Genomic DNA, 19,087 nt, shown 5'->3' on the forward strand with positions numbered 1-19,087 from the left:
AAACAATGCAGCATTTTGAATGTTTAAATCAACAAGTGTTTCTTCTTGCCAACCATTTGCTTATTATTTAAGTATGTTAGTATGGCCATTTTTATATCGAAGGTCAGTGATATCCAAATGTCAAGAAAAGGTTTTGACAGCTGAATAATTTTTCAGGTGCAGCAATACTACTGTAGTTAATTCTAATTTATGCAGCATGTGTGTGATTTCCTAGTTTACCTGTCTTACCCTCGTCAACCCAATCATTTTGCCTGTATTCTGCTAAAACACCAGGATTTCACGATAGGCATGTCATTTGCATAACAGTGAACATTATATTAATTCCAAAGAAATCTGAAGCAAGTATTCTGTATTCCAAATTACTTATAAAGCAAAAGTGGTTCTGGATTTGTTAAACTGATTATGTGAAGAACTAATGACTGATGATTTGAAGAAAAAATTCAGTGTATAAATGTTGTCATCTATGACATTTCACTCTGCCAAAATCATAAAAGCCTGCCAGATTTCATTGCATTCATAATTAAAATCATTACATTCTAATTCAGGATGTGTTTTTCATAAAGATGAAGAGAATGAGTTTTAATACAGCCAAAGCCAGGGAAACCCAGCAAGCCTACCTATGCAAGGCAGATGTCAGTTCAGATAAAGATTTATTTTCCTTTTCATAATGCAGTTATAAATTAAAATTGACGCCTGAAATAAATAATTAAATACTACAAAGAATTCAAACTTCACAAGATGCTTACCTAAAGCAAGAATATCTGTATACATTTTTTTTTTAAAATTAGCTTTAAGTCTTAATTATAGCATCTTAACTGCATGGCATACAAAAGTTAATGGGATAAGAATACTCAATAAATCACTCCAAATTTGGAAAAAAATTAGAAGTTGGTATGCAAGAGTTTAAGCAAAACATTCAAACTACAGCATATCTCTGTGTCCTGGTTTGGGCCAGGATAAAGGTCATTTTCTGTCTTGAACTCCTGCTTTCGTCTAAGTCTCTTGTAAGTAGTTGCACTTGCTGAAATTAACAGCAAGTTTCTCAGACAGTGTCTGCCTCTAGGACTGATAACACTTGATGTTTATAGTTACAGCCAGAGACTGGTGTGCAGAGCCAAGGACACTGCTCAGTTCTGAGGAACATTTTCCCCCCGGAAGGAGAAAAGGAGTAAAGAGGTCACACCTGCAGCCCTCCTTTGGGGAGGAACAGACAAGATAGATGGCCAAAATTGACCAAATTAAGTATTCCATCCCATACATGTCATACTCGGTATAAATGTGAGGGATCATGAGGGTCAAACTCCTTCCTTCTTCCCCTTCTTTGCCTGTCCCTGTTTGTTTCAGCATCCTGGGAGGATTCCATCCATTCCTCTGCCTGTGCTCCTGATCCGTGCCAGCCCATATCTGTGTGTTCCTGCCTCCAGTTCCTGACTGCTGCCGACTCCAGGAGTCCAGCCTGGACTTTCCCAGGGCTGCCCTGCAGCCTCAGTGGTGATGTGAGAGTTATTAGGAGGTAGGGGGGAGGAACGTGGTATCAATTTTCGTGTATATTTGTATAGATTTAGTAATTTTTCCTCTTTATCATTACTGTTCCATTAAAGTTGTGTAGTTTAGTTTAAAGTTCCATTAAAGTTTGTGTAGTTTCCAACCCATAAATCTCTCTCCCTTATTGTCTCTCCTTCCTTTATCAGGGAATGGAGGGGGATTAATAGAGAGCAGCTATGATTTGGTTTAATTGCCAGGACAGCATTAAACCATGACAGTCTGTCAGGCAATCTGTATTTACAACAAATACTTTGCCACATCATTATACATGTTTAAACAGAAAAGGAAGCAAAGACAATTTCTCCAAGCTTCCAAGAGACAATAAAATCTATATAGCAGCCTTCAACATGGTCTCATACATACTTTCCTTGTCCTGAGGTCTTGTATATCTTCTTTTTCTTATAAGCCTATTTCTAGACTTCAGTGTCTGATATAAATTGGACCTGAAAAGGTATGGTGTGATGTAAGAGAAAGACTCTGAAAGAATGCCCCAGCATGGACTTCCCAGTTTGCCCTCAGAGAGCTCCAGTATTTGTACACTGCCTGACAAAGCATGTCCATCTGTTTACAGGTGGAAATAATACTGAAACCTGGATGATCAATTCATTTACCCCATATTAACTTAGTGCATACTGCTAAATGGCCAAATAAAAACAGAAAGATTAAAAGATTAAGATTACAGAAAGGAGAATAGAAAACTGCAAGAAAAAATACACCTAGTTTTACAGTATGTGTTAGGCATACAGTTCTTCCCAACTCCTCTCATGCATATTCTGAATATTTTTCAAAATGGCAATGTTAAATCATAACTGCTCTAATCCAAAATGTTTCTGAGCAGAGAGAGAGTAGTTAGTTTAATGTTGTGTTATGATTGACGTGACCTTATTTCTTTTGTAATATATTGCAGATTTCACTTTTGGAATGCTATCAAGTTATTTCACACCTAGTGATTTTGCTTCATTAGACATCTGATACATGTGTGCATCATTTGGTATTTTCAGCAGTCCTTGTCTATAACAAAAGCTGGAGTATAAAAACAAAGTAACATTTCTGTGGAGTCTCCAAATTAACAAAATAAAACTGACTTACCATGTTCCACCCTGGGTAGAGGTAGTCTGTCCCAATAAATTCAAAATAGTGAGCAAAGCCTTCTTTCAGCCACACATCCTCCCACCAAACTGGAGTCACAAGGTCACCAAACCACTGCAAAGAAAGTTCAAAAAAACAATCCTTAGGAAGCAATGTCTGCATACATCTTATTTATACAGAACAAAATTTTCACAAGTTTTAATAAATACAGTAGCATGAATTTCTCACTATAAGTCATTAACTGTTTTGTTTTTTTTCATTAATAAAGCCTTTACATGCTGTACAAGTTACTGAAGTTAAACATTTAGGAAATAACAAGCAGGGGAAAAAAAGCATTGAGGAAAGTATCCACAGCATCCAGCTAAGGTAGATACTCTCCTAGATTTAAGGGACTAACATACAGAGTGGACAAAAAAAGGCTTCTCACTCGAGTAATCTAAATTACTTGGAAACCTCACTATGTATAGTGTAATCTTGAAAAACTGGGAACACAATCTCCTTACCCCAGAACTAAATGTTATCATTTCTTCTTCCACAGTGTCTGCCCAATAAGATTGAAACTACTACTCTTGTAATCCTTTCATTGCTCTTTTCATTAGCCAGTTTCTAAGGAAAGGAATTTTACACAATCATGACATCTCTTTTTGGGTAGGTCTCAGATACCTAAAAGCACACAACTGATGCCACTTAAAGAATTCTCTACCATATTTGAGATATCCACACTGTCCCAGGAAATTTTGTACAGGATTTACAGGAGAACTGCAGCCTTCTCAAAAAGCAACTAGAGGCAGAGGGTAACTAAGTTCCCTAAGTTCTTCTGCTGATGGACACCACTGTTTAAATGGCCCTCTGCAACCAGTATCATTAGAACATCATTGGTAAGAGTATAAACACATACACTAATATAAAAACATATTTCATACTCTCTTCAGCATATTTTTTCCAAATATCAAAACTCCAATTCAGTAAATCTCTGCCAATTGTTTTTCTTAACGTGATTAGAAATGAGCTTAATTCAAAATTGAAAGAGAGAATTTTGAGCTTTCACGGAGTCATAAAACCAGAAAGGGTGCAGCAAATCAGTATTCCAGGGGGAAAGACTCATGTCAGAGCAAAGGAGCTGCTGCTGACACTGTAATGAGAATGGGGAATGAATGAATGAAAGCAGAGTTGGCCTGTGAATGGTTTGCTTTCATGCTAGTTGGCTTATTTAAGGTTTGTGTGGGACCTGAACAAAAGAGCTCTCTTCTGTGTGTGTCTTTGTGGAGTGAGAATAGCACCAAGGAAGAATCGACGCTGTGATGAGGATTTATAGTGAAGTAAACACAGAGGCTCCAAAGAATAGACTACAGAAACAGATTACCAGATTGCTGCACAATGTTCAGTAAATAGGATCTGAATGAAAAAATGAAGTGAAACATGGCAATGAATGCCATTGACAGCCAACTTAAGAATTCAGGGAGAAAATAGGAGATTGACAAAAGCCATATTCATGCACTAAATGAAATTAAACTTAGTGGGTCATAACCTAGTTGAAAGCTATAAATAAATTAACTCTCTAAAGGGCTAACAGAGGTAGATCCTGATCTCAAGAACTGAAAAGACAAATGCTGGAAATGCATTCATATGCATAATGCACTTTCCACCATTTGAAATGTTAGAGTAGCATGCCACCAAAGGAGTATAAAAGTTATAGTAGTACTAGAATAGGCTGATTAAATTATTTCTAATGACAAGCAGACTAAAAGCAATGGCACAGAGTTCATTTCTTGAATTACAAGAGGACAGCTGAACAAATGCGAAACCACTAACAGTCATGGGATGCTATAACTATTTGGAGGGAGATTTTAAAAAATAAAGGTTGTAATCTTCTTACTACATTATAATTTATGATGTCACAAAAGAGAATTCCCTATACTTCTCTTTGATTTTTCTGGGTTTAATGATTAATGGTACAATTAAAAGGAATAATTATCCACCTAAAGGATGAAGTGTTATATAGCACCATGGCTTTAAAACACCATGTGGTACCAAGATGCATTTGCCTATCTAGTCTTGAATAGTTTCAGAGATAGTTATGAATGTCAGAGACAGAGCAGTACAAGACTGCAATTAATTAAGCCAAATTTTCCTATTGCTGTAATCTTCCTAGGTGCTCCCTGTCTGAATAGAAAACATTAAATAAAGCACTCAGTTTATCTAATATTTATTTGTTTGTTTGTTTAGTTATGTATTTGGTTCTATACACTTTTTGCCAGAAGATCATTATTTATTTTCATTTTGGAGAGGAAAAAATTTAATTGAAATGTCTTGATTACATAAATTTCTAATCTCCCTCAGTTATGTTCAGCGTGGCATGCAGAAGGCACTTGGCACTTATTTTACAGACACAGTAAAAGGACAGCCTTTCCTGTATGCTTTCCTTACAGAATATTAAAAAACATTGATTTAGAAAATTTTAGATTTATTTCTGTTTTCATGCCTCTTTAACTCAATCTGTCACACCAAGTTTTGTGCTCATGTGGGAGCACTATCAAAAAACCTTGATGCACAAATAAATTCAAATTACTTTCTTTAATGGCTGTAGGTGGAACTGATCTGTGATATGCAAATAAAACTTATTACTAGCTTAATATATTTATTTTAATAAATTAAGGTAACTATTTCAAGCTATCCACTTAAGCTGTTAGAAACATGGGTGTTTTAGCAAATATCTTATTTGTGTTTTGGGGCTTGGAGAAGGAACTTTTATGCTGAAACACTCCACCTTCCAAGTATTTGTTTTTTTAATTAAATACATAAAATGATTTAAAGAAACAATCAAGCTTATGCATCAAGCATCAGCAACACACAAAATGACTACACTATAGCTACCTATTTAACTTCAGTGTGTCCTAAAACATGTACCTAAAATAAATATCCAGTCAAACATTATGAATTCACCTATGAAGAAATTAAGTGTGAAATTCTTTCTTATGCTCTTTTGAACTATGTTTTGATAACCACCAAATGACTGCCTTTCTATAATGCTGTCTGGTTTTTTCTATCTGTCATGGACACTGTACTCCAGCACTAACACAGAGCTGGTTTGGGAATTCCGATTTTAAACAGTCACAACCTAATGATCCAATCTTAATATTAATTTGTTTTTTCTAATCCTGGGGACAATATTATCAAAGTAATTGCTGCGTTGCTCTAAGTAACAAACTTCTCATACAGGTCAATCTGCTACATGCTCAGATATGTTCTGTCAGTCTTAATGTCACGGGTCTAAACACAGTGGAAATTAGACACTAATACAATTCTTTAAAAAATATGTATTACAGGAGAGATCATTTCTGGAACGGACATTTAAAAAACAATAATAAATGAATAAATAAAAAGAGGAGACATGGATTTTACTTTTTGCTGTGTCACAAGTGATTTTGGCTAATCTCTGTTACTCTACGTGAAAATATGAACATAGAGCAGGAATTTTCATGCATGACTCCAGGTTAGCTGGTGAGATGATGCACAACAAACTAAGATGAAAAATAAAGTGAATAATTAACAACTAAATAGCACATGCAAGAGATCCTGGACCCAACCTGGTCCCAGTACAATACATTTTCAGCCAAGATAGTAATGTTTACAGTTCCTCCTCTAAGCTATCCACAGCTAAAGTTTCCTTGAGGAACTTGAATATGGTAGGATAAAAGCAGAAACAAATGGATGGATTTAGGAGCTAGACAGTATTTTGTAGCTTGTGTTTTTGGAATGTTTCTCTCTTTAAACTTGATTTGCAGGTGAACAGTCTATATTCTCTGTAAACTGTTTCTGACTCTACAATATAGGAAAAAATATTTCTTCCACCTGAATATTTTCTATCTTGTCTAGTTAGCAAGTGAAGCAGCTGAGCAACTTCCAACTGGAAGTAGTATCAACATGGGCATGAAGTGAACCTTCTCATTCGCAACTTTGAGGTTGCTTAAAAACATTCTATAACCATGCTGTGACCCTAAAATAAAGACAAATCTAGTTTTCAAGTACTTTATGATTCTCAGACATTCCCAGAACTATGTAAAAAGAATTCAGTTTCAACAAGAATCAAATAAACAAACTTGCCAAGTTACTGATGTGATAATTGCCTGCATCTGAAGTATTAAATGCTTTGGAAACAGAGGAAACAAAGCAATTTAAAAAATAACTAGAAGAAATGGAATGTCTTCAGAAAAAGGAAGACTTAAACTGGATGCTGGGAAAAGGTTACTGACTAGCAGATTTAATCAAAAGCTTTTAAAGGAAGCGACATAAACATGCAATCAGGAGAACTGAACCCAGCACTACAAAATACATCACAAGGAAGAATCTAATACTAACACAAGCGGGGATTTCATGACCTAATATGTGTTTTCCACACCTGATTTCTAAGACAGTAATTTTTCTAGCTCAGCAGTGTGTTCCTCTATTGTACTGAACAATATAGAGCATACAACAAAAGCAGATGGTTATACTGAGAACAAGGAAGCAATAACTTCCAATAAAAATTTCATGTTGCGGTTGAAGACTTCATATCCATCAACAGATTTAATGTGAAACACGGATTTGAATCAAACATTATTTCCAGGTTCATCTACCAGAATTTTATCATGAAGGCTCACTTTTATATTGTACTTTTTATTTGCAGAAAGTGTTAAGAATTTGCATTGCCTCTTAAAGAATACTGTGTCATGTCACAGATGTAAGCCATCCTGATTACACAGTAGGATTTCATTCATTTTAGCTCAAAGGCTATGATTATGCCTCTTGTGAGTGCAAGAAAGGGTTTCCTGCCCCTGTAGCGAATTTCTTCAATAACATTTGCAATCAACTCACTATTACTAAACACTCATAATATGCTTACTTTGAGATAAGATGGAAGAAATTAAAAATAAATTGTAATAGGGGGTTTATTATGAAGTTTTCTTATTGATGAGTTTCTGTACACAGAGACTCATTTATTCACCCTTGGTGAACACAGGGACAATACCAAATCAAAATAAATTTTAAAAGAACAAGAAAATTGAAGTATGTGCATGTGTGACAGCATCTGAGTACCAAACTTACTTCAGCCAAAATGTTTTTCACACGATCCTGAAACTTGGCATGAATAGTCTATAGTTATGCAATAATTAATTTTCTACAGATATATCATCCTGTTTAGTCTACACACCATCAACACACTCACACACAAACATACAGAATATAATAATTCAGAAGATAGGAAAGTTTTTCATTGCTACTAATTTTCTCTTCTCCACTTTCAGCCTTTCCAGCTATTACACTGCAGTGGTGCTTTAGAGATCTTAATATTCTTTGGGCTCCACTTACAATAAAATTTGAAATTGTCTATATGAACAACACAAATTCATTTTCAGTTTTGAAAAGGAATGCATGGTTTCCAATATTAATATCAAATATCTGAAGACCTTTAATACCTGATGACATAGCTCATGTACAATAACCATGGTGACATCCAGCAGATATGATATCGAAGAAATGTTTGGATCTAGCAGTATCCTTTGCTCCACAAAAACACTCAGTCCCCAGTTCTCCATAGCAGCATATGGATGTTTAGGCACAGCTAAAAGATCTAGAAATAAAAAAAATACATTAAATCCCCGTGGGAGACACTGTGCTGTCTTGTAAGGCCACAAATGATGACTAAAAGTATTTTAAATAGCATACATGTAAAAAAACAAAACAAAACAAAAAACAAAAAAACCAAACAAAACAAGCAAACAAACAAACATACAGACCTTCTTTTCAGCTTTCTAATTATTTAGGAAACATTCATAAAATACTAAAATATATATTATTTATCTTACACCACTATCTGTTCACACAATTACCATGTTATTGTTGTAACACAGTACTTAGTATTTCTAATTAAATTCTCTATACAAAATACAGCTTATTTACAATACTTTGTTGATCTGCTTCTGGATTTGATATTGCTTCTCATGTTTACTGTACCATATCAATGTAGTAACATGGACTTTTACCATGAGTAATTTTTAATCTTTTCATTAAAGTGACTCCTTCATCTTACACATCAAACTATACATAAAGACATATATTAAGAGCAGTACTGAATAAATACTGTTTCGTAACAACCAGAAAGATGACAAACTGTTGAAAATCACCAGTTCTTACAAAACAAAGCATCTTTCAGTGAGCAATATTGCCAGCATGAATCCTCTGAGAGCAAGACTGCTGACAGCTACCTCTCAGCTCCACAGGATGGAACAATGGTGTCATACACAATTTCAGGAGTATTAATTCAGTTTTGTATTCAGTAAGTGACAAAACATTAGGAAGAAGATGGAAAGGTTCTTCCTCAGAAGTGGTGGGGAATTTCTCTCTGTGGCATGGGGCTAAGCAAGACAGTATTACAATTAATATTAGAAAAATCATACTGCAGAAGATTGAAAAGGAACTAAAATTGACCATCAGCCTGAAAATAAATTGGAAATTACAGTAAATTGACATAGGGAATAAACCAATACACAATGCTGCTTCCTGACGAAAACATCTGAAAGGGCCCAGAAACAACTACTACTAATAAACAACAACTAATATGTCAACAAGAAGCCCAGTGACATCTATGTACAAATCAGGCAGAATTCTGGAAGTTACACTGTCAAATGAGCATGGTCCTCCCTCCAGTCAAAGCAGTTAGCCTGGCTTCTTAATCACATAGCCTGGATACAACACTTGTCTCATTTTGCTGTATCCCTTCTGGCTCCAAAGCTCATAGTTATCATAGATACACAGTTATCACAAGTATATCTAGGCGTTATTTCACAGGGTGGGATAAGAGGTCCTTGTAATGAATTCCTAACTTGAAGAAAAAATTTCATGTCCTTATTCTAAATAATTCTCTAAATTACATCACAACACAGACACATCTCTTAAGTTGGTCTAATTTGGCTTGCTGATACATGCAGTAGAATTGGCTCTACTTCAAGCAAGCAGCAAGCAGCATAAAACTACCAGCAGTCTAGTGGAAGCACAGAGAGAGTGTAGCAGCTACTTCTAAATAAAAGCAAACTGTAAATACCCAGATTGCAGACACATACTACAAATGGTAAAGAACAAATATTTTATATAAAGGCACACACTAGAACAAAAGCTTCATTAAAGAAAATAAACCAAAAAATCATGGTGTTCAAGATTACACATGCAAGTAAATCCAAAATCAAAAGCTTCCCTTTTCTTCTTTAGTTCAAGTTCAAACTCTACTGATTTTTTTAGAATAACTGCCATTTTTTATGAATTAAATACAAAATGAAAAACTCCTGTCCTCTATAAAAAGAGAGGATAAGGATAAAAAAAGGACATCAAGGCTACTGAGTAAAATCACTGAAGTTAATGGCCAATCTTCATTGACACTAAATAGGGATCTCTCCCATCCACAACTCTGTAAGGAAATCCATAATATCTTCTACAGTGATTAAACTGCCTCCAAAAGGCATCTTCAGAAGACTACAGAGAAACTGGTCTTATATATACCAACTTAAGTTTTCAGCAATTCCCCTTGAATAAGCAAAGCAACACCAAAAGAGAACTAGCATGGAAGTAAAACCAGTTCCCTACTTTTAAATGATCCTTTTCCTTTCTCTCCTTTAGATTAATTGTAGTTTGTGGTCTTTCTTACCAGTCATAGTGGACAGATTCTGTCAGTGTCACCCAGTAATAAACTGGAAGAACTGTGGAACTGGGAAACTACAGTGAGGTCTCACACTAAAAACATTTACAGGCTAATTATAGACTTACTATTTGTGTCACTGGTATTGATCTGTTGGTTTAGCTGGATACATTACAGCACTGACATACCAATAAATCCTTCCAATCTGATGGACAGCTAACTGCCTTGCAAGTAGACAGCTGCAGAAGGCTATTCTAAACCATTTTCATCCAACACAGTCCTGTTGCTCTGAAAGCCTGGAAATGCTTCTGATGCATCAGCTGAGATTAAACAGCTTTTCTGAACAGGTGAAACAAAATACAATTGATAATCATGTTGGTTTCCAGAATTCTAACCCTTGTGGGTGACACAGAATCACAGAATAGTTTGGTTGGAAGGGACCTTACAGATCATCTAGTTCCAAGCCCCCTGCCATAAATGAGGACACCTGCCACTAGGTTGCTCAAAGCCCCATCCAGCCTGGCCTTGAACACTGCCAGGAAGGGGACATCCAGAACTTCCCTGGGAAATCTGTTCCAGTGTCTCATCACTCTCACATTAAAGAATTTCCTCCTAATATTATTTAAGCTAAATCTGCCCTCTTTCAGCTTGAAACTCTTACCTCTTTTCCTATCACCACACACCCATGTAAGAAGTCCCTCCCCAGCTTTCTTGCAGGCCTCCCTCAGGTACTGGAAGGCTGCTACAACGTGTGCTTGGAGGTTTCTGTTCTCCATGAGAAATGACCCCAACTTCCTCAGCCTGTCAAAATAGCAGAGGTTGTCCAGCCCTCTGATGGTCTTAATGTCTCTCATCAGGACTCACTCCAAGAGCTCCACGTGTCTTATGTTCCAGAGATTGACACAACACTCCAGGTAGGGTCTCATCAGAGCAGAGTGGGAGAATCACCTCCTTTGATCTGCTGCTCATCCTTCTTCTGATCCAGCCCAGGATATGTTTGGCTTTCTGGACTGCAAGCTCACATTGTCAGGTCATGTTGAGCTTTCCTCAAGTCCTTCCCCTCAGGGCTGTTCTAAATCCATTATCCACCCAATCTCTATTTGTGCTTGGGATTGCCCCAACCCTTGTGCAGAACCTTGCACTTGGACTTGTTGAAACACATGGCATGAGCATAATAGTAATACTGAATTAATGAAGAAGCAATGTATGAACACACTCCTATCTTTTCCCAGTGCAAAGTCTGATGCACTGCACTTTAATGCTGAAGAGACTTTCTCAGTCTCCAGTGACTGACACAATGGACTCTGAACATACTCGTTACCACAACATGAGAAATCTTTTGATACTCACTGTCCATATTCAGAACACCAAATTCTGAATGGGTGTTACTTAGAAATACAATTCTTCAGTTGCTGTTTTTTAATGCTCCGCATATTACCAATACCCTTAAATAAAATTCCAAACACACCAAGTTTTGTGGTAAAAGACATAATGATCTATATCTTTCTCTGGGGAGTAATAAACATTTGATTTGGGAAGAACAATGTTTGGTGTTCAAGTCTCAATAACAGAATTTGTTTCTCTCTCCTTATCGCACCATTAAAGCACTGGGGAAGGTATTCTTTGCTCCAGGAGGCAACATCTATTAAGATTTTAGTGTAATTCTTAAGGAACAAGGTACAAAAGGAGGGGTGATGATGCAAATATCATTCACACATATTACTGCTCAAAAGTGCTCTGCACTAACTGCAAAATGTGAACCACTGAATATGTAACAGTTTGTAGGCATGCTGCATCCAGTAACTGCACACTGTTTAATTAAATTCTTTGTAAAGCACTTGTGAATGTTTGATTATATGGATGTTGCTGGAGAAACAGAAATGCATGTTATTTCCTGCAGAGAATAATATCCTCATACATCATAAAACTGTTACTTGAAATTTCCTGGTACAGCAGTGCAGAGAGTCTGCACTCCTGGAATAATAGAAGGTTTCAACCTCTTGGCCTTCACAGAGAATAAGTTCATGACCAAGAAGTAAAAACTATACAGCTAAAATAAGATCACCAGAAAAGCCATCAGGACAAAAACATGTTGAAACTTCACACTAACATACTATACTGGTACAATTATTTGAAAACAAGGATAGCATTTTGACATTTTTAATTTTTTTTCTTATGTGAATCTCATAAAAAACTTACAGAAACTTGTACATTGAAAAACAAAACAAAACTTACAAGAACTTATAAAATCTGTACATGACTCAACATCTATTTGTTTAATTTAAATGTTTTATTAAGGCATCATGTAGCTTACATCAAAATATAGTTGTCTGAAATTATTAGAAAGTTATTATCATAGTGCAAAAATTAGCAATTTTAATTTCTAAATGGGTTACAGAGAAAAGCAACATTAGATGTTTAGTTCTATTGGGTTTTTTATCTATCTGTGTAACTGAAGATAATTTGAATACAAGATATTACTTTTCCTTTTCCCCCACTCAGTTGCAGTTTTTTCTGGCACTCTTAAAAACCATTGAATTCTCCAAACCACACAACTGGGAACATCACTGTTTCAAAAGAGCAGGAATAAAACTGCATAGGACTAAGTGCAAAACAAGATCCAACTCTCTCACGCAGAGTATCCTGAATTTGAGGGTACTCCCCGCTCCTTTAACATCCTACTCTTTTGCAATTATCAGAGCACCTTTCCCCCACTTTCCCTCCACTTTGTCTGAAGTCCACTTTGCTTTGAAGTCTGATGGGGATACTGGTATAATAGATACACATCTTTACTATATTTATGAGAGTGCGTATAAACACAAAAAGACAGACATACACACTTGAACATATTTACAAATACTATTGTCACTGTTTGAACTTGAGGAACTAAGGAAGGAGGTTTTTTCGGCCTCTGAGAGGGGTGGAACCCAAAGGGAGGGATCTATTCCCTCCCATTCCCTGCTATACTCTATGAAAGATCAGAAAGCCAGCAGCTCCTCCCTCTTTTTTTTCTCCCACTTCCTGCTGGCTGTGTTGCTGTTCATGGCCACCAGCTCACCATGTGCTATCTATATGTTGCATATATATATTTATATTTATATTTTTTGTTATTTTACCCTTTATGTTATTACCTTTCGCTTGTGTTAGTAAAATCTGTATCCAATTGTTTTGAGTTTCCAACTTAAAAGTCTCCAATCTTTATTCCCCTTTTATTTGCCTTTTGTGTGTGTGTGGGGGGGAAATAGAGAGGAATTCTGTCATAGGTTTGCAGTCCACCCAAACTGCTAAACCATGACAACTACGTATTTTATTTAATTGGCTTACCTGCTGCTTAAAATGTAACCCAGGAATGAGTCCTGCAGAACATATGACAATATGACATTTCTAATACTCAAGGTAGAAGATAAAAAGCGCCTGCTAGGTGGGAAAAAATAAAATAAAAAAAAAAAATGTGTGAGCAATTTCTCTGTTCTTATACATAACTAGGTTTCCTAAATTAATCTGAGAGTCCTGAAACACTGTAATTTGCAAATGAGAACATGAAGTGAGAAATGAGAATTTTCTAATCTTTACACATCATTTTTTCCATACTAGAAAGAGGAGGCACACACAGAGATAAATTCCATGAACTCCATGTTTTTCTCTTAAAATCCCAATTTTTATTACAAAAATGACACTATGGAAATAATATCCATTTACCTACATGCCTCTTATTTATTTCTTCTACGACCTCTTCTTAAAGATTTCAGGTATAGATTTCTTGATACCAAGTATTTAATTTTTTGACAATTTCAACAAATAAGGCATGGACTGATATCTAACAGTATTTTAGTCCTGACAAATGAAAACCTGAAGTATGGTTTTGCCCTTTCCTAATGCTGCATAATGCAATCAGTAGCTTTATTAAATCCCTTTAAAAGTCTTGTGCTATTTCCTAAATGAATGTTGCTGTACAAAAAAAGTACTTAATAAAGGGTTTGTACTTCTGCCACTCAGATTCCTTATCAAAGCCTTTTCTTTTAGTAAATAGAAGATACTTTTCTGTAACAGATTACCATTTAATGATTTATGCAGATTTTATGGAGCAAGCCAACTACAAACAGTGACAGCTCTGGTAAAAAAAAAATCAATCAATCAAACAAACAAACACAAAGTCAAACAGTAGTTATTTTAAGAAATATTCAGATTTTCTACTAAGAACAGTACTATTAAGAAACATCTAAACTGACAACTGAAAAACTTTCTTCTCTGCACTGTTTGCTTGGTATATAACAGAAGTTTGAGCTGGAAAACCAACTTCTCCTTGTGTGTATACTTTCATTCTCTTAAGAAGTTATTGAAGGGAGGAAGAGGACAGTAACTTAAAAAACCCAAACAACCCAGAGCTTGGTAAAAGCTCTCTAAAGTGTAGAGGAAGGTCTCCAAATGACTGTAACAGTAGAACAAAACATGGATTTGAATGTTCACATTGAGGCACTTTCAGACACCTGATTTTCAGAAACTTCTAAGTCCATGTTTCCTGAAAACTAAACCATTTAAGAGTCTTACTTTTGGCACACCCTATATTAGGCATCTTTCAGCTATTAACTTTATTTAAACCACTACTTCATAGTATTCTGCTATCTTCTCTCTCTACACACAAGGTATTCAAACACAGAAGTTGCAAAAACGTGAATGGCAGCCCCAGAGGTTCAATTGACATGTTGTGTCTTCTACTGACTTTACTGTTTACCCAAATGCTTATTCTGGCACCCATCAGCTTTTGTCTCTTGGGCTACACCTCCAATATCCTCCTGTAAGCATGACCCTTAAAACCGACACAGATGTTAACTCGCAGAATTAATGCAAAGGTCTAAAACTGCTTGCCTTTATTGCAGTCAAATCAAATGGCTTGCTGTAGGCCCTGAGGAGAAATCACTGACATACAGCAGTTTATTGCTGGGTTTTTTATTGCCTCTTACTGCTGTCCAAAGTATTACTTAACATTAAATGACATAAGCAATGGATGGGTTTCCAGAGTGGTTGATACGAACAACAGATGTTTACTGCAATGTGAATACTGAATGATCTACGAAGGGAAAAAAATGTGAGAGAAAAGCCTGGGGAAGGTAAGAGGGAAGAATAAGCGTAATATAGAAAGAAAAGCATCAATATTTCTTCAAGCAACTGAGCCTTGGCATTGGATGATGGCCAGTTTACTGTTTAAGAAAGTAAAGTAGAAACCGTTGATTTTATTTGACATGCATATTACTAAATTGATTTCAATTTTCATAACCTCAATCTATAAATCACTGCTTTGTTATTTCAAAGTATATCAAATGAGTTAATGTTAAAACGAAAAAAAATGTTCTTGTGCATTGAGACTGTATTACATATCATCTTGGTTGTATCAATCTACCTGGGCAGATCATTTCTGAAAACGGCAAAGAAGTATTTCATAAGGTTTCTTTATAAATATACACCCTTTCTCCCAGCCTTCAGTCTAATGTAAATATTCAAAACTTTTCTTAGACTTACATTAGAACAAAGACTTGTGCAAAACAAACTAAGAGAGACTGAAATCAGCTCAGGTTTCTGTTACTCCAAGTTACAGGGCTAGTACTGTATGTGTATCCCTAACAGTATATACACAGGGGATGAACAGAGAAAATACATGCCAAAATACATTACAACACTGAAAGATCTGGAGAGAGGAAAAAACAAGGAAGACTTTTGCTGCCTTCATGAATACTGTTCCTATCATAAATACTAAGAGCTTTGACATGATGGAAAATTGCCAACAGCCATTTTCCTACCACCACAGTTAATAGAGCATGAGGATTCTGCAGCTGAAAACAACACGTCACTGATTACCAAGCACTTCCAGTATGAATTCTGACACAAAAAAAATGATCAAGTGCCACTGTCATATTCTATTTGCTGCAAAAACGAGGTGCAGGTGTACAGAAAACTCCAGAAATCCATATTACTTAAGAATTCTAACAATGAGGTAAAATAAATGTTTTAATCTAGAATACATAAAATTGATTTGCATCCCAGTAACAAAGACATGAATGCTTCCATTAATACAAGATTAATACCCAGATTTATCTCACAGAATCACAGAATCATCAGAGTTGGACCTCTAGAGATCATCTGGTCCAACTCTCCCACACCTCTTTCATGTTTGCTTTAAAGCAAACAGTTTAGCAGTGAAAGTAGAAATGGGCATTTGGGGAAGACAAGCAGGTATTTTGCATCACCTGTATCTCAAAAAAACACATCACAATATTCCACCTAGAGATAAAGTTAAAATATAGCTAATCATATGCACTACATTTGAAGGCAATGTTTTTGTGGGGATGTATCTATTTATCTTCTCTCCTCTAAAGTAGAATGAGAAAACATAGACTGTCCTGGATAACTCCTGAGATGCTAGTTTTTGTCTGATTTTACTTATGGTTTTTTAGGTCCTAAGCCACTCTCCATTATCTTTGAAAGGCCATCAAGAACAGGAGAGGTGCCTGAGAACTCAAGGAAAGCTGATGTCACTTCAACCTTGAAAAAGAAGGTTGTCCAAGAAGGAGAACCCAGGAAACCACAGGCCACTCAGCCTCACTTCCATCTCTGAGAAGGTGAAGTAACAGCTCATTCTAGATGTCACCCTTAAGCATGTGGTGGAAAGGAGGTTATGACAAATCATCAGCATGGATTCACCAAGGGGACATTATGCTTGAGCAACCTGAAAATCTTCCATGATAGCATGTCTGCCTAGGTAGCTGAGAGAAGCAGATGTTGTCTACTTTGACTTCAGCAAGGTTTTTGAACTGTCTCCTATAACATTCTCATGGGTAAGTTTTTAGGAACTATAGGTTAGACAAGAGGAGAGTGGTGTGGGAATTGAAAACTGGCTGGATGGCAGAGCTCAAAGGGTTATGAACAGTGGCAGAGTCTAGTTAGAAGCCTGTAGCTAGTGGTATATCTCAGGTATATCTCAGGCTAGAAAGTTGGGAGAGAGAACCCTCATGAAGTTCAAAACAAAACAAAACTGGAAGGAGTGGTTGATACAACAGAAGGCTGTGCTGTCATTCAGAGAGACCTGTACAGGCTAGAAAGTTGGAGAGAGAGGACCCTCATGAAGTTCAATAAAAGCAATGCCCTCTGCATCAAGGGAGGAATAACCTCATGTACAGGTACCTCAGGTACAGTTTACCAGTTGACATACTGAAAAGCATCTCTGCAGAGAAGGACCTTGGAGTCCCAGTGGACAACAAATTAACCATGAGCCAGCAATGTGCCCTTATGGCCAAGAAGGCCAATGGCATCCTGGGGTGCATTAAGAAGAGTATGGACAGTAGGCCAAGGAAGGTTATCTTCCCCCTTTACCCTGTACTGATGAAGCTGTATCTGGAGTGTCCAGTTCTGGGCTCCCCAGTTCAAGAAGGACAAAGAACTACTGGAGAGAGTCCAGAGGAAGGCTTAAAGTAAGGGAACTGAATCACCTCTCTTACAAAGAAAGGCTGAGAGACCTGGGTCTATTCAGTCTGGAGAACAGAAGCCTGGACCTGTGTGCTTATAAATATCTACAAGGTGGGTGTCAAGAGGACTCTTCTCAGTGGTGCCTAGTGACAGGACAAGGGGCAATGGGTACAAACTGGAACACAAGAGTTCCATTTGAGCATGAGAAAAAAATCCATTACTGCGAGGGTGACAAAGCACTGAAATAGGGTGCCCAGGCAAGTTGTGGAGTCTTTCTCTAGGGACATTAAAAACACACCTGGATATAACCTGCTCCAGGTTGGAATAGATGATCTCCAGAGGTCCCTTCCAACCTCCATTCTGCATCTGGAAGAAATAGGTACTAGTGAAAAGAAAGACAACAATTAGAAAATAGCCTTATTTCTGACAGTTGTAGTTTCAGATATACTTGAAGTGCTTAATAGTTGCAATTAAGTCCGACAGTAGAACTCAAACATGAAAATGTGTTACAAAAATAGAAGAATATTACAACCATGTAAAACTAAAACTCTAGAAAGAAAGGGTTTTAACCTGAAGTTACAAAAGAAAAGTGACACGCTAGAAGAGGCTGGTGACTGATATAAATTGAACTGTACTACTCAAGTTTGGAAAGGAGCTAACATGGGCTGAGAACACAAGAGGTTGTGACAGACCTAAGACAAGTACTTCAACAACAGACTACTGGGAGACCCTACAAGAAGGAAAAGCTGAGGCTGACAAGCAACAGAAGGCACTGAGTGCAGAAGACTGTTTATAGAGATCGATCAGATCTCTGACACAGTGAGTATGGCTGATAATCCAATATTCCACCAGAAAAGAAACCCAGGACAGAAAATCATGCACAGCTCAGAGAACATGCTGCATTCACAATGACTGCCTGGACAAGCAACAGTCCACTTCAGTGTGGAGGGGAAGAAATACTGAAGAGTGATGGATCAATCTCTTCCCTTTTTCATGGAGTGACTAAATTGACAAAGGGAATGATGACAGTAACACCAACTCCTATATATATTTTCTGGGTACTTTTATAATACACTTTTTTTATAAAATCTGCATTCTTAGTTCCCTTAAATCACATCTAAGCCAAATTGAGGCAAAAACCTGCTAACAAATTTTATGAATAGCTTTCATAAAAAATAATACTGTAACAAATGCTTTACATATACAAAATCTACACTTAATGTATTTACACTAATCCATACTTAAATTCATATTAAGCTAGCACTGGCAAGTGGGCAACCACAGCTCCAACCACAGCTCCCAGCCTTGTGCACACCTTATGTTTCA

General features: G+C 36.6%; 1 protein-coding gene across 1 annotated transcript in view; it reads right to left on the minus strand.

Moving 5' to 3' along the window:
- The window catches only part of TRHDE (thyrotropin releasing hormone degrading enzyme), a 186,745-nt gene that overhangs the window by 95,412 nt on the left and 72,246 nt on the right, over positions 1 to 19,087 (minus strand). Inside the window, exons 4-5 of the mRNA XM_030462736.1 lie at positions 8,091 to 8,245; positions 2,635 to 2,748 (exon numbers count right to left, since the gene is read on the minus strand). Of these exons, the coding sequence (XP_030318596.1) occupies positions 2,635 to 2,748; positions 8,091 to 8,245 (269 nt within the window). The remainder of the gene's footprint in view (positions 1 to 2,634; positions 2,749 to 8,090; positions 8,246 to 19,087) is intronic.

Source organism: Calypte anna, chromosome 1 (genome assembly GCF_003957555.1).
Source record: "Calypte anna isolate BGI_N300 chromosome 1, bCalAnn1_v1.p, whole genome shotgun sequence".
Lineage (NCBI taxonomy): Eukaryota > Metazoa > Chordata > Aves > Apodiformes > Trochilidae > Calypte > Calypte anna.